Source organism: Acinonyx jubatus, chromosome C2 (assembly GCF_027475565.1).
Source record: "Acinonyx jubatus isolate Ajub_Pintada_27869175 chromosome C2, VMU_Ajub_asm_v1.0, whole genome shotgun sequence".
NCBI lineage: Eukaryota > Metazoa > Chordata > Mammalia > Carnivora > Felidae > Acinonyx > Acinonyx jubatus.
Window position 1 is genome coordinate 119,660,298 of NC_069384.1, and position 17,492 is coordinate 119,677,789.

General features: G+C 37.0%; 1 protein-coding gene across 8 annotated transcripts in view; it reads left to right on the forward strand.

The window, feature by feature from the left end:
- The window catches only part of TFDP2 (transcription factor Dp-2), a 177,449-nt gene that overhangs the window by 121,056 nt on the left and 38,901 nt on the right, over positions 1–17,492 (forward strand). For 7 of the 8 annotated variants that reach the window (XM_027061696.2, XM_027061697.2, XM_053221365.1 and 4 more), the window contains 2 exons: positions 4,975–5,096; positions 6,514–6,561. In XM_027061696.2, the coding sequence (XP_026917497.1) occupies positions 4,975–5,096; positions 6,514–6,561 (170 nt within the window). The remainder of the gene's footprint in view (positions 1–4,974; positions 5,097–6,513; positions 6,562–17,492) is intronic. The other variant, XM_027061698.2, reaches the window with a different exon arrangement.

A 17,492-nucleotide genomic window follows, 5' to 3' on the forward strand; every position in this document is an offset into this window, starting at 1 on the left:
ACACACACACACACACACACACACACATATACAGCGTATGTATGATAATCTCATAACTGTATTTTAACATGGTTAAAAAGTACATGTTTCCTGGGGAGCCTGGGTGGCTCAGTCAGTTAAGCATACGACTTTGGCTCAGGTCATGATCTCACAGTTCGTGGGTTCGAGCCCCGCGTCAGGTTCTGTGCTGACCGCTCAGAGCGTGGAGCCTGTTTCAGATTCTGTGTCTTCCTCTCTCTCGTCCCTCCCCCACTTGTGCTCTGTCTCTCTCTCAAAAATAAACAAACATTAAAAAAAAAATTTTTAAGTACATGTTTCTTATAGTGAAAACTAAAGTTTTGTGAAATAATGAAATCCTTTATTATAATCCTTTATAATTATATAGATTTTTTCCCTTCAGAATACAGATATTCCCTTAGTTTTTCTTTCTTTTTTTAAATTGAAGTATCATTGACACACAATATTACATTAATTTCAGGTGTACAATGTAGTGATTGGACAAGTCCATACTTTATGCTGTTCCCACCAGTGTAGCTACAGTACAAGGCTACTACAGTCTCTTGGCTCTTACTGTAGATGGCAGTAGTACATAAGATATATTGATTAAAGGCAGAAAATCTTCAGAATGAGGTTCAGTTGCTGTATGATTTTCATAACCCATCTGTAATCTATTGTCAAAAAAAACCACATAATTACACTTAAATTAAGGATGTCTTTGGGCATGGGGAGAGGTGGGCACTTAAATTTAAAATAAGTGTTCATTTTCCTTATTAGATCAACAGAATATAGGAAGTAATTACCTCTAATTTCAACTTGGGATTTCACAATTATGGTTCAGTTTTAATAAAGCATATCTGGACCATCACCTATGTAATTTTCCTGGGTTCAGTGGTTGATCAAGTTCTGTTGACTTTTCTTTGATTTTGTTTCTTAAGTTTCACTGTCATTGTCCTAATTTAGGAACTCATTGCATCTCACACGAACTTCTAAATTGTCATTTTAGTTCAAGTCCATCATTCCTCCAATTTGTTCATTCAGGAAATGTTTACTAAGGATTTCTATTATTAAGGACACACCAGGCACTGTGCTGAGAGAAAGGAATAGAGTATTGTTAATCACTCTCAGATCAGCAAAGAATATCAGCTGACAGTTTAACATTGAGGAAGAAAAGAATAAGCCAGAACATACCCTTCTCAGTAATGATAACTAGTTTTTTTCTATGTCCTATTTTCCTTCATCCTCTCTTCATCTTTACTTTTCTACAAAGCCCTTTAAATCGGGTAAACTGAGCTTGTAGGCTACCGATAACAGATATAGAAAAAGAATTTAGTAATAATACTGCACAGGGGCCCCTGGGTGGCTCAGTCAGTTGAACATCCAACTGTTGATTTCAGCTCAGGTCATGATTGCAGAGTCGTGGGATCAAGCCCTGCATCAGGTTCCATGCTGAGCGTAGAGTCTTCTTAAAAGTCTAAGCTCCTGGGTGGCTCAATTGGTTAAGCGTCTTACTTTGGCTCAGGTCATGATCTTGCAGTTCGTGAGTTCAAGCCCCATGTTGGGTTCTGTGTTGACAGCTCAGAGCCTGGAGCCTGCTTCGGATTCCCTCTCTCTCTGCCCCTGCCATGCTCAAGCTCTGTCTCTCTGTCTCTCTCAAAAATAAATAAACATTAAAAAAAAAAAATATGCTCTTTCTCTCTCTCCCCCCCTCCCTCTGCCCCCTCCCCCCACTTGCACGTTCTCTGAAATAAAAAAAATAATACTGCACAAATTATGCAGTCTATTTCAAGGGTAAATCGGAATGCTTAGATTTGTTTTGTCTCCTGTTCTAGAAATAAAGTAGACAAAGACTCATCAAATACTCAAATTTTCCTTCTTAAGCTTCACACTCAAGGTCGGCATGATATAGGACATTTGAATGTGTGATGTAGTGATTGTTGAGAATGATATCCTTTATATTGTAGAGTATTTCCTTACTGGATTTTATGTAGACCTTTGGCATACCAGTGAATAAAGAAGCTCCTTTATTTTCATTTTAAGAGCTAAGTCTTTGGTTTCAGTTCATTAAGTATTTGCTGTGCCTTTTCTGTGAATATCTCCTAGCAGTGTATGAGGCTCTGCAAACATTCACTCTACCCTTAAAGATGGTACGCTGAAATGGAGGTGCGGAGGTGAGGTGGAACGTGTAGAGGGGGTAGGAGGTACAAACACATTGTCCAGTATTCATATTTTTTCATGAGGTAAACTTCTGAATTCCTCGTTTAATAGTCCTTGGAATATAGTAGAGAATCAGAATTCCCCAGATACCTATCAGTGTTTCTTGTCTTTTGTTTTTATTTTCTTATCTATAGAATTAACTTACTAAAATTATTTCCTAGACATTTGGATATAGTAATATCTCCCTAGCCCCAAATTCGCAAAATACACACAAACAGAGGTAACTAAAGTTCTTAAATATTTAGCAAATGAATAAATGTTGGCAAGACTTTATTTTTTTTAATAAGTTCTTTTTTTTAATGTTTTTGAGGGAGAGAGAGCGCGTGCATGTGTGAGCAAACGAGGACAGGGGCAGAGAGAGAGGATCCAAAGCAGGCTCCACACTGACCACAGAGAGCCTGATATAGGGCTCCAGCCCACAAACCGTGAGATCATGACCTGAGTCAGAGTCAGACCCTCAACCGACTGAGCCACCCAGGCACCCTGACGAGACTTTAAAAACCAAGTCTGCAGGCCTCTGGGTGGCTCAGTTGGTTAAACCCCACACTCTTGATTTCTGCTCAGCTCATGATTTTGTGGTTGATGGGCCTGAGCCCCAGGTCGGCTCTGTGCTAACAGCACAGAGCCTTCTTGGGATTCTCTCTCTCCCTCTCACTTTGCCTCTCCACTGCTTATGCACCTGCATGTACTCTATCTCAAAAATAAATAAACAAACGTTTAAAAACCAAGTCTGAACTGAACTTGAAATGCAAATGGATCCTTCTCTTTGTTCTTTATGGAGCACATTAGCAACTAACTTAATGACTAGACTTAGACCCAGCTTGCAGAAACAGGTGTCATTTGATCAGGGAGACAAAAATTAATTAATATTTTGACCTACATAAGGCAGTAGAAGTAGAATTATTTCTTTTAAGATCTGTCATTTAAAAATTATGTGTTGCTCACATAGATGCTTTTCTCTCTTAATTGGGACTTAAACAGAACCTTACTATTATGGAAATTTTCAAAAGTATACAAAAATAGAATCTCTTCCCTTAGAAAATCCAAAGATCTGGGGTTGCCCAGGTAGGGGCAGTCCCATGCCTCTGGGTTGGAATGAAAAAAAAGAAAGAGCATCCCTTTGTGCCCAGCAGCTCATTCTTTGACAGTTATTCACATGGGGCCAATATTGTTTCATTAACATCCCCATTCACTGGAGCATGCCCTTAATTTTTTAACAAAATTACTTTTAAAGATATTACTAAAATACTAAATTGTTTTTTGTATTAATTATTATAAACATTTTTGGAAAGAAACATGTTCTATTTACCAGTGAAGTCTAAGAAGCATTTTGGTAACATATATCAAAGAACTTTTTTTAAATGTCTGTATCCTTAGTTCCATTAGTTACCTTTCTGGAGTCTGTCCTTAGGAAATAGAAATTAAGGCTAAGATCATTGTACAAAAATGTTCATCACAGTATTGTTTATACTATTGGATAATTGAATATCCATATGTATCTAACAGTAGGGAACAGTAAATCAAATGTTTTACCATTAAAATGTGTTTGAAGAGGAGCATCTGGGTGGCTCTGTCAGTTGAGTGTTTGACTCTTGATTTCGACTCGGAGTGTGATCACCGGGTTGTGGGATTGAGCCCTGCCTCGGGCTCCAAGCTGAGTGTGGAGCCTGTTTAGAATTCTCTCTCTCTCTCTCTCTCTCTCTCTCTCTCTCTCTCTCTCTCTGTGTCTCTCTCTCTCTCTCTGTGTCTCTCTCTCTCTCTCTGTCTCTCTGTCTCTCTCTCCCCAACTCAGGCTCTCCCTCACGCTCCCTCTCAAATTAAAAAAAAATTAGTAACAAATAAAATGTCTTCAAAGAATATTTAATGACATGAGGAAATGCTCTTGAAAAAGAAGATAAAATTGCATCTGTATAATAATCCAAATTGTGGGGAGCCTGGGTGGCTCAGTTAAGCTTCTAACTTCAGCTCAGATCAGGATCTCCTGGTTTGTGACTTCAGGCCCCACATGGGGCTCTCTGCTGTCAACGCAGAGCCCCTTCAGATCCTCTGTCTCCCTCTCTTTCTGCCCCTCCCCCACTCTCCCATGTGCACATACATGCTCTCTCTCAAAAATAAAAAACATTTAAAACATGGGGCACCTGGGTAGCTCAGTCAGTTAAGTGTCCAACTTCAGTTCAGGTCATGATCCTGCAGTCCATGAGTTGGAGCCCTACATTGGGCTCTGTACTAACAGCTCAGAGCCTGGAGCCTGCTTCAGATTCTGTCTCCCTCTCTCTCTGCCCTTCTCCCACTCACACTCTGTCTGTGTCTCAGAAATGAATAAATGTTAAAAATTTTTTTAAATAAATATAATAATAACAAGCTAAGTTGCATAATGCCTTTGTATATATTTGGACATGAAGATCCAATTTACTATTGCCCTAGTTTGAATACATCAAGTTCAACTGCAGTTAGGTTCTGTAATTTCAAAGAAAGCTTCTTGCTTTTCTGATTTTTAAAACATTGTTAGTTACCAACTTAATCCTTCCAAATTGCTGTTCACTTGCTGAAACCTGAAACCATATCACTATTCAAGATACTTGTGCTTTAAGATCCTAGAATATAAGCAAATCAAAGTTTATGATTTAGATGATTGATATTAAGTACATTTTAGGCAGTGAGATTTCCTCCTTATATGTAGCTTAGCAGTCGACATGATTTTCTACATGTATGCTTTTCTTTATAATTAAGAATATTATTTTCTGTGTCCTAACTTTATAGATTATAAGCACACCACAGAGACTAACCAGTTCAGGAAGTGTTCTGATTGGGAGTCCATATACCCCTGCACCAGCAATGGTTACTCAGACACACATAGCAGAAGCTACTGGCTGGGTCCCAGGGTAAGACTGTTGTTGCAAGTTACCATTTTTAAAAGTTTTTTTAAGCTGTGATCTTTTCCTCTCACTCTCTTGTCTTCTGTTCTTGTTTCATGCTAGTCTAGTCCTTAAAAACTAATGTGTGGCCTTTAAAATCACCTGTTTTATTTCACTTTATATCTCAGATATGAAGCAATCATTTTTAAATACAATATGGAGCAATCATTTTTAAATACAATAATTTGTACCTGTGTCTTCTGACTTTTTCACCTCTCAAAAAGTACTGTTTTTATGATTATCACATTTAGCTGCTTTGGAGATGCACGAACTATATTGTTTTAATAAACATAAGAAAAGAGTTACATATTAAGTGTTGGCTATCCTCCGAATTTCCTGTAACTTTTTATTTCCTTCAAAACCAGAAAAGGAACTAGGGAAAAGAAGCCAAATACATTAAAATTTTTATTGAGTTTTTTCTTGATCCTTTTAAAACACTGGACAGTTAAATCAATATCCCTTGCGTTATTCATTTACCACTTTTAGTATTAAACTTTTACATGTTTCATCTCTGCCTGTAGATACCCTTACCCAGCCTTTCTCTGCTCCTTATCATTTTACCATTTAATCGTCCTGTAAAAGAAAAAAATCTTAAGATAAAGGACTCAAAACTTCATTTTGTCACTTTAGAAGTTATTTTCATGGTGACATACTGTACTCGTAGTTCTGTTTGACTTACAATTGTGAGTTAGCAGACAGTAAATTTTGGTTGTGTAAGAGCTTTCTTGTTCCCAGGATGTTAAATAATCCTGGCAAAGTGTTTTAAGCCATATACATGTTCATGTGTATACACATATAAACACACATTAGAGACAGAATAGTTTCATATGAATACATCCTTTTCCACTATCAAATGAGATGAAACACCATCACCTGTAATCCCATGGCCTCTATTCAGTCCTTAATACACGAGGACCTAGAAGTTACCTCCGATTTCTGCACAGCCTTGAGAGATTATAACATGAAAGCCACGCCTGTGCCAGTCGTGTTGGCCTGCTTTGGAGATGGCCAGGGTTTGGGTATTTTCAGCCCAGCTGTGTTTCATATTAGGGGTGGAATGATTGCTCTGTTGTTCTAGAATGAGTCATACTTTCTGTGCCTTTCTAAGTCTGCAACATTTCTTCCCATATTCCTCGAGCTCATTTCAGCCTACAGTATTATATTGTGGTCTTTTTGATCCTATGATAAATTTTATTATGTTGTGATCTCTTACTCCTATGATAAAATTATAGTTTTTATTTTATGGACATATCTTTCATGTTTGTTAGGTTTTGTGTTTGCATATATTTGCTGTGAAACTAGACAAGTTACAGTAAATTATTCATAAAATAAAGTTGTGTTTAAATACCTGTTCTTTTTATGCTATCTTTTTTTTTCTTTTTAGTGATAGAAAACGAGCTAGAGAATTTATAGATTCTGATTTTTCAGAAAGGTGAGTATAAGCGTTAAGTGTTTTGTTTGAGAGATGCTACTATGTAGAGAGGAGTTTGATGTCTGGACGATTCTAGTTTAATTAGAGATGTTTTTCTTCACAAGACTTAATTGAGTTTCTGCCATTATTTTATACCTCAGTGAGTGTTGTATTTCATTTGTCATTACATAAATTCATTATATTTACATAGGTTCAAAAGAAATCATCCTGTTAGTAGATAGGCTGTTGGTAGTGTATTATTTAGCTCTCTCCCTCCTTTTGGAGGATGAAGTGTCCTACCAAAGTGAATATTCGACGTTACCTCAACATGCCCAGATTTTTTAAAAAGAAGTTTTATTGAACACATTTAAAGATTGTAGTAAAGTCTCACTTCTTTCTTAACTAATAAGTCGAGTACAGTATAACATTTCCTTAGACTATTAGGACAGTGTTTCTCAGTGTGGGTCAGAATCACCTGTGGAGGGGCGCCTGGGTGGCTCAGTCGGTTAAGCGTCCACCTTCAGCTCAGGTCACGATCTGGCGGTCCGTGAGTTCGAGCCCCGCGTCGGGCTCTGGGCTGATGGCTCAGAGCCTGGAGCCTGCTTCCGATTCTGTGTCTCCCTCTCTCTCTGTCCCTCCCCCGTTCATGCTCTGTCTCTCTTTGTCTCAAAAATAAATAAAACGTTAAAAAAAAGATTAAAAAAAAAAGAATCACCTGTGGAGTATTGAACGCAGTATGAATGTCTACCAAGTCAGAAACTCCAGGAATAAAAACGATCATGTAGGGTCATTAAAGTTCAGTATGCCATGCAAGCCACTACATGAGGTACCATATTAATGTTGTGCTGGTTTTTTTTTTTTAAGTTTATTTATTTTTGAGAGAGAGAGAGAGAGAGAGAACACACAAGGCAGGGAAGGGCAGAGAGAGAGGGAGAGAGAGAATCCCAAGCAGGCTCTGCACTGTAAGCACAGAGCCCAGTGTGGGGCTCGATTTCACTAACCCTGAGATCATGACCTGAGCCAAAATCAAGAGTTGAATGCTTAACCAACTGAGCCACCCAGGTGGCTCTATATAAGAGCCACCAGGGGCTCTATAGTGCCCCAGTGTGGCACTATATTAAAATAAGACCTGTTGTCTTTGAGGCAGGAATTCTGTAAGGTTGTCACTTACTGTCTTAAATAAAACTCCCCCAGCTATGCTTTCTAAATTTGATTTTTGATTTTTGATTCTAAGATCTTTTAACTCCTTTTTCCAGTGGTGTTTTAATCTCTGTTCTTTTGTTAGGTCATTTGCTCTCAGAATAATAAATAGTTTTCTGTCTTATCTCTTTTCTAGTTTGCCACCTCTGATTTGCTGTGCCCTGAGAAACTAGGTAGCCAAATGCATTAACATTCAGTCTAAAATAAAAATATAAAAATGAGAAGACTCTGAGTGAGGACCTTGAGGCGATATATATTTTTTAAAATGTGTGTTTTCTTGCATTGGGACTGGCTGTACTTCTGTTCCTTTGTGGCATGTGTTGCTTGCTTCTTGGTTCTTAATTGTTTTGAACAGATAAAACCATGTCTGAGGAACTGCTATATCATATAGAAATATATGGGGAAATATATTCTTTTCTTCCTAATGGAAATTCCTCTTTCTAGCTCCTGCTGGTCTTTGTGTTTATCCCTGGAAAGGGCAGCAGTACAAGTTCTTATGATGTATTCAGCAATGCATAAGGCCTTAAAATAGTACTTTTCATTTGTTATGATTGGTGGCCCTTATGTACTGCCAACAATATAAAAAACATGATTCTATTTACACTCCTTCATAAGAGAGACCTCTAAAGATCACATATAAAAGTGCCAGATTGAGTTTGTTGGTATAAACACTGATTCAACTTTTCCTTTTTGCGTATGATTCAGTGACCCTTTTTTCTAGTGATTTTTATTCTTTTTATTTTTTAATGTAACTTTTCTACAATGAATCCCACCCCCACCCCCACAATCAAGTCACGAAGATTACTGCATGTGATTTTTTAAATGTTTATTTATTTATATTTATAGAGAGGGAGAAAGAGAGAATGCAAGCAAGGGAGGGGCAGAGAGAGAGGAGAGAAAGAATTGCAAGCAGGCTCCATGCTGTCTGTGCAGAGCCCAACAAGGGCTTCATCAGGAACCATGAGATCATGACCTGAGCTGAAATCAAGAGTCAGACACTTAACTGACTGAGCCACCCAGGCACCCCTATTGTTTTTCTTACAAATGTTTATTTTCCTCCAAATGCATTGTGTTCTTCTGTAATGCTGTGAAACATCTTTGTTTCCCTTCTCCCAGAGTTGAGGTTCAAAAAGCCAGCTCTCAACCATAGACTAGTCTTTATCTCTTCAATGTTTTGTATGTTGATTTAGTATTATATCTGTAAGTATTTGTATTTGTTTTCTTCAGGGATTTATACATCAGTATATAGGGATACGTTCAATGTTTTTATCCTCATCTTACCACTTGACAGTGCAACTTTAAGTATGTCTTACACAACTGTTCCTTTGTCAAGGTCATTTGTGAGAGCAAGTCAGTTTCTGAAGAAATCTTGTTTGGTAGGTAAAGGATCCTTTGAGGGATTCTCATTAGTTTTTTCCCTGTATTCTGATCCACTGGACTTCTTTTCAGAGAGCTCGTAGAAGAAGCTGTGAAAATCCCCTTTCTGTTCTTGTCTGGGGGTTTAATCCTGAAACATGTTTGTTCACTCTCTCTTTCTTCCTTTGGACAGAATCTGATGGTGTCTTCTACATGCATCTCTTCCAGATGTAATTTTCCATTTGGACCTCTGCTGAGGGATTCAGAAGGTCCTGGGTGCCCCACAGGTGGCAATGGCAGCTTATGGGTGTTTTTCTTTGTTCTTGTCTTAAATGAAGATTTGGCACGCTAGTGTTGTATTCTTCCTGTAGGCTCATGTAATCTCAATATCTTTTTGTTGGTGGAAAAGTTAGAATTCCACTTATTTTTAATAAACTAATAATTTATAATTAAACTAATGTAAGCTGTAATAAGCTAATAGTAATCAAAATCAGTATAGTTAATATGTGTACAGCTTCAATGATGTTTATGAAATTGTTCATTTAGCAAACATTTTTAATATCTAGTAACTTATGTTCTCAGCATTGGAGAGAATAATAAACAAGACAGGTAAGTCTGCCCTTAGAGAGTTTATATGGGGGGGGGGAGTATAATAAGCAAATAAGATTATTTTTATTTTTTTTTATTAAAAATTTTGTTTAATGTTTATTTTTGAGAGAGACAGAGTATGAGAAGGGTAGGTGTAGAGAGAAAGAGAGAGACACAGAATCTGAAGCAGGCTCCAGGCTCTGAGCTGTCAGCACAGAGCCTGACATGGGGTCAGACTCACAACCGTGAGATCATAACCTGAGCCAAAGTCAGATGCTTAACCAACTGAGCCACCCAGGCACCCCAGATTATTTTTAGATTACGGTAAGTGGTATACAAAAAAAATAAGAAAAGTGATTGTGGCTACCTTGGAGAAAGCCTCACAAGGGAGGTGATATTTGAATGCAAAGGAGTCAGGCTGCTAAATAGATTAGGTGAGGTGGGGGAGACAGGGATTCTGGGCAGAGGGAGTGGCAAATGTAAAGCTCCCAACTGAGAGCAATGGGCAGTGGCAAATGTAAAGCTCCCAACCAGGTTGATGTATTTGGGGAAGCACAGTGGCCTGGAGATAGTTTGAAAAGCAGAGTGATATGACATGAGGGTGGAGAGGTAGGCAGGGTTCAGATCATGATGAAAGACCTTTGTAGGTCCTGGTAGGGAGTTTGGTTTCTGTTACAAGGAGGATTTTCAGTAGGGAAATGGCATGATTTAAGTCACTGGCTACTGAGGGGTAAATGGATTCTAAGGAGACAAGGACAAAAGCAGGAAAATCAGAAGACTATTGCAGAGGACAGTGGCCTGGCAGTGGAGATGGGAAAAAAAAAGGATAAATGATAGACATAGAACCAACAAAATGTATTGATAGATTAAAGGAAGGAAGAGGAGAAATAAAGGATAGCTTTGGTTGTTTTGCATGAACAGCTAGGTGAATATTGATGCCATTTACATTTAGTGTATTTAGGAGTAGGTTTGGGAAGAATTTTGTTTTAGACATAATGAAGTTCAATAAGTTTATTAGTTATCTAAGTGATGGTATCATTAGTATATAAGTAGTATCATTAGCACATAAGTGGTCGCAAGCCTAAATGATACAACACAAGGAGGGAGAGAATGAAGATCCATAAGGAATAAATATTTATTTCCCGTTTCACACCTCCTCTTCCACCCATACCCAACACAATGGATACATACTTCCAGGAAAGTAAAGAGTTTTTTTTAAATTGTTTTACTAAGTTACCACATGAAATTATTTTGCTGATTTACGTATTCTTGTTGGCTCATTTAAGTGGGAAATGAAGTTTTCATTACTTTTGTAAATAAAAATAAATTATTGGGAAAATATAAAAAGACAGTGGTTATAGGTTCTAGTTAAGCACCTGGAAAGATAATATTCTTTGGGTATAATTCATCTGAATTCTTCAAACGAAGTTATAAAAGTTAACATGCATTTCAAACTATACCATATTAGTAGTTTTATTTTCTATTTATTTTCCTTTTTTTTTTTTCTCAATTTGGCTTTATTTGGTAAAGAACACTTCCTACTGGTTTCTTTATTAGATTAATAAACTAATAGAGATCATAGTGTTTATACCCTATAGCCATATTTTGGTGTTATTTGGAAAGAGGGTCCTGGTGTTCCAAATAGCTCGATTCTGAGAAAACTTAAGTAAAGTAAACTCTAAGATTCAGATAGTGAATTGGACACCTGGGTGGCTCAGTTGGTTAAATGTCAGACTCTTTTTTTTTTTTTTTTTAATTTTTTTTAAGGTTTATTTATTTTTGAGGGAGACAGAGTGCAAGCAGGGGAGGGGCAGAGAGAAAGGGAGACACAGAATCTGATGCAGGCCCCAGGCTCTGAGCTGTTAGCACAGAGCCTGATGCAGAGCTCAAACCCATGAACCATGAGATCATGACCTGAGCTGAAGTTGGATGATCAACCAGCTGAGCCACCCAAGCACCCCTAAGCATCGGACTCTTGATCTCAGCTTAGGTCTTGATCTCAGGGTTGAGAGTTCAAGCCTTGCGTTGAGCCCAGCACTGGGCATGAAGCCTACTTAAAAAAAAAAAAAAAAAAAAAGATAGTGAACTTCCAACTTCCAATTTAAGATGATAGACAGAACATCATGTTTATACCCCAAACCCTAAAATCCTATCGAAATTTTCATGTAAAAAATAATAAAAGGAAGTATATCTCTAAAAGTGCTATAAAAAAGTGGTAAAGATATAGATTTTCCAATTAGATGAAAGCCAGTGTGATTACAAATAAAGGACAAGTGGTAGTAGAGAATTTCACATCCCAAAATATGCATTGGAGAAGTCAGAATTGGAAATGGAAACCATTCTTCCCTATACTGACTGAAATGGAGAGGCTCTAGGCTTAGAGGTAACAAGTATAAAAAGCAAGAATAGGGCACCTGGGTGGCTCAGTCAGTTGATCATCTGACTTCGGCTTGGGTCATGATCTCACGATTCCTGGGTTCTGGCCCACATCGGGCTCTGTGCTGGCAGTGCAGAGCCTGCTTTGTATTCTGTGTCTCCCTCTCTCTCTGCCCCTCCCCTACTCACACTTGTCTCTTTCAAAAATAAACATTAAAAAAAATTTTTTTTAATTTTAAAAAAAGCAAGAATGAATTAGTGAGGGAGGTAATGAGGGCACTGAAATGAAGATTATCCAAGGAGCACCTAGCAAGTTGAAGCTTGCCTATCTTCCAAATCCCTTTGTACCTCCCATTTCATCTCCATACACATAGATATTACACCAAAGACATTTCTTCCCCAGGGCTGAAACTTAACAGAATTGATATCAAGGAAATAGGACTCTCTGCCTTGGTTAAGCTTGTAATTGACTTCTTTCATTTAGCATATTTTCTTTTTTTTTTTTTAATGTTTATTTATTTTTGAGAGAGGAAGAAAGCATGAGCAGAAGATGGGCAGAGAGAGGGAGGCACAAAATCTGAAGCAGGCTCCAGGCTCTGAGCTGTCAGCACAGAGCCTGACATGGGGCTTGAGCCCACGAATTGTAAGATCATGACCTGAGCTGAAGTCAGATGCTTAACCGACTGAGCCACCCAGGCTCCCCTTATTTAGCATATTTTCAAGATTCATCCATGTTGTGGCATATATTAGTATGTTACTCCTTTTTATTCCATGGTGTGGATATACCACATTTTGTGTATTTGTTCATTAAAGTTGGATATTTGAGTCATTTCTGCTTTTTGGCTATTACGAATGACGCTGCTTTGAACATTTGTCACCAAGTTTTCATTTTTCTTTTTATATATATACCTGGGAATGGAATTGCAAGGTCATATGGTAATTCTTTAGCCTTTTGAGTAACTGACAGGCTGTCTTCTGGAGTGGCTGTACCATTTTACATTCCCACCAGCAACAGCTTCCAATTTCTCCACATCTATCCAACACTTATTATTTGTCTTTTTTATGGAGCCATCCTTGTGGATGTGAAATGATATTTCATCATGGTTTTGATTTGCATTTCCCTAATGGCTAATGCTGTTGAGCATCTTTTCATGTGCTTATAGGACCTTTATATATCTTCTTTGAAAAAGTCTTTCTAAATCCTTTGGTCTTTAATTATTGAGTTGTAAGAGTTCTATATGTATTATAGAGGCAAGATCCTTATCAGATATATGATTTGCAAAACAATGTCTTATTCTGTCTCAGTTATCTTTTCACCTACTTGATGGTGTCCTTTGAAATACAAAGGTTTTAATTTTGGTTGGGTTTCATATATGTTTTTTGATTCTTGTATTGCTTATGCTTTTGGTGTCATCTTTAAAAAACAATTGAAAAAGCCAAAATCATGAAGCCTTAGCCTGTGTTATCTTCTAAGAGTTTTATAGTTTTTGCTCCTACATTTAGGTGTTTGACCTAATTTGAGTTACTCTTTAAGGTTAATTTGTGTAACGTAACTTAAAATCACACAGAATACATGTGAAATGTATACTTTTTTGGCATTTATTTTTATAGCATTTCACAATTATGTAAAATTTTTAAATAGGCCTAGTTTTAAGTTTATTATTTAAAATTATTAACCACAGGGGCGCCTGGGTGGCTCAGTCGGTTGAGCGTCCCACTTCAGCTCAGGTCATGATCTCGCGGTCCATGAATTCGAGCCCCACATCGGGCTCTGTGCTGACAGCTCAGAGCCTGGAGCCTGCTTCAGATTCTGTCTCCCTCTCTCTGCCCCTCCCACACTCATGCGCACATGCGCACGCTCTCTGTCAAAAATATACTTAAAAAAAATAAAATAAAATTACTAACTACATTAGAAAGCAAACTTTATACTATTTTGTCTTTAACTCTCATTTTATGATGGTGAAACGAGCATTCCTGAACTATTTTCTCAAGAAAAGGCAGACCTTTTCTGAATGTGACCATGATAGTAGTAAACCAGATTTGAAGTGGGAGTGATTTAAAGAATGAAGAACAATAGAATTTGTAAATGTTTTGCTGAGAGTCATGATCCTTTCTATATTGAATTTGGGTTTTTAGCCATAACTAATGATAAAATGCTAAAACCATGGCATCTTATTTTACAAAAATATAGTGGCTAAGGAAGCCATGACACCATCAACACTTAAGCATAAAAGACAACAAAACATAAATAAGTTTAAAACCAAAAGAACCACTGAGTAAATAAATAATAAACTATTGTTCACCTATCACCACTATCCATCTCCAGAACTTTTTCACCATCCCATACTGAAATCCTGTACCCAGTAAACAATAACTTCCACTTCCCCCTCCCCCAGCTCCAGTAACCATAGTTTTACTATCTGTCTCTATGAACTTGACTATTTCTATTTCATGTAGGAGGAATCATATAGTATTTACTCTTTCATCTCTGACTTATTTTACTTACCATGTCTTTAAGGTTTATTAATGTTAGAGCATGTATCAGGATTTCATTCTTTGTTACAGCTAAATAATGTTCCATTATATGCATGTACTACGTTTTGTTTATTCATATGTTGATGGACATTTGGGTTGTTTTCACCTTTTGACTGTTGTGAATATTGTTGCTGTGAAGGTGGGTATAAGAAGTATCTGTTGGAGTCCCTATTATTAATTTCTTTAGCTGTAATAACACAAAGTAAAATTACTGGATCAGATGGTAATTCTATGTTTAAGTGTTTGAGGAACCATTGTAGTATTTTTTATAGCTACTGCACCATTTACATTGTCACCAGCAATGTACAAAGGTTCCAGTTCCTCCACATTCTCACAACACTTCTTTTTGGTTTTGATAATAGCCATCCTAATCTCATTGGGGTTTTGTTTGCATTTCCCTAATGATTATTGATGTTAAGCGTCTTTTTATGTGTTTATTGGCCAAGTTTAATTTCTTGATTCAGCCAGGGCTGAGTAGTATCCTTCAGTTTTGTATTGCTCATGAAAATTCTGGTAACTCATGAAGAGTTTAATCCTTCCTCATAGCAGCCTTGTGAGACAGGCACTTGTATTTCTGTTTTTCAGGCAGAGGAGTATCATGGGTCAGAGCTAAATGAAGTAAACTGTTCAAAATACATAGCTAATAAATAGTTTACCAATGTTGGTATTTAACCAGTTTTCTTCAAGTTCATGAACTGATTGTATAAAATTATTTTATCTTTATATTTTTATAAAATATATAAAAATATATTTTTATAAAATCCTAAAAAATCTTATAAAGTTATTTTACTTTCTATTTATATTTTATAATTAAATGTTATTTCATTAACTGAACTAATCTTATAAAATTCTTATATATGGTCTTGTATTTGTTTCAAGGTCATGTTCATCAGCTATTGAAAGTCTAGTTTTTCCTATTTAAGGACTATGTTTAGTTTCTTCCTTTAAAATATTATCCATGTCTGACAATAGAAGGCAAATTAGTCAGGTGATCGCCCTACACTATGCTATGATTATCTTATTGCTCCCTTTTTATTTTTTTTAAAAATGTTTATTTGTTTTTGAGAGAGCACAAGTGGGGGAGGGGCAGAGAGAGACGCACACACACACAGAATCTGTGTCAGGCTCCAGGTTCTGAGCTGTTGGCACAGAGCCCAATGCAGGGCTTGAACCCATGAACTGTGAGATCATGACCTAAGCCAAAGTTGGACACTTAACCAACTGAGCCACCCAGGCGCCTCTTATTACTCCCTTTTTAAAAAAGACCTAGAATTACATGAAAAACAACAACCCTGCTCCATCCCTGGCTTTAAAAAAGTTTATAAACATGGAGTTGAGAATTTTATTTACTTAAACCATTATCCACTTCTTAGCATAAATATAAAACCCCATACACAACATATTTCTTTCAGAAATAACTCATGCACTATTTTTAACAGTTCTTATTTACTTTTTTTGCCTACCTTGTACTAATTATACATATTTACATATGGCTAGCCATTTGTATCCTAAATACCCCAAACCCTGAGGGCAAATCAGTATAGAGTGGGCTTTGTGTGAAAATATATGTAGCAAATGAGAATTGGTAGATTCTTTTAAAAAATGAAATTACTTAGAACAGTAACTAGCACATACGTAGCATTCAGTAAGTATTTACTATTTGCCATTACCACTGATTTTAAACTGAATAGGCCGTGATCCAGTTTACGTAGAAAGATCACCATAATGGCCTTATGGAGGAGGGATTGGAATGCCTCTAGACAGCACAAAGGAGAACCCTTATAAGGTTCTAGTGATATTCTTAGAGAGATGATGAGGGCCTGAACCTAGGGCAGTGAGAACTTAGAGAAATGAAATTCAAAAGCTAGTTAGGCCTTGAAGTAGATTAGATTTGATACAATTAGATTAATTCATTAGAAAGGGAATTAGAAGAACGTAGGATGAATCTGGTTTTTGGTTAGGGTGATTGGGTGGATGGTTCTGTCACTCATCTACATGAGAACTGCAGTAGGATCCAGAGTTACATATTGTATGTGTTGAGTTGTCCTTTGTATTAATAGGGTATTGTGATGTTTAAACACCCCTTCCTGAGAAAGCTGAGCTGAGTATAGGAAACTGAGGATAGGACTAAACCATTGTAAATAATCAAAGATATGCTCAAACCATTCTTTTTTCTCTCTTTTTAAAAGACTATTTAATTTAGAGAATTTAAAATGCAGAAGTAGATGACTGGTATCGTGAACCTCCTATGTGTGCACATCTCTGAACTTCAACAACAATCAATTCACGGCATATCTCATTTTGTATATACTCCCTCCTGTATTGTAAAGCAAATCCCTGGCATCCTATCATTTTCATCATAAATCTCTGTACTGGTATCTTAAAAAACTCCTTTTTAAATATATCTATAATATCATTGTTATACCCAGGAAAATTAATGATAATTCCTTAATATCAAATATGTAGTATTCAAATTTCTATCTGTTTCAAATGTCATATTTTGTTTGCTGGGGGTTTTTTTTTGTAAAATATAATTCAGTTACATACTGGCACAAAAACAGACGCTCAGATCAGTGGAACAGAATAGAGAACACAGAAATGGACCCACAAACCTATGGCCAACTAATCTTTGACAAAGCAGGAAAGACTATCCAATGGAATAAAGACAGTCTCTTCAGCAAGTGGTGCTGGGAAAACTGGACAGTGACATGCAGAAGAATGAACCTGGACCACTTTCTTACACCATACACAAAAATAAACTCAAAATGGATGAAAGACCTCAATGTAAGACAGGAAGCCATCAAAATCCTCGAGAAAGCAGGCAAAAACTTCTTTGATCTTGGCCGCAGCAACTTCTTACTCAACATGTCTCTGGAGGCAAGAGAAACAAAGCAAAA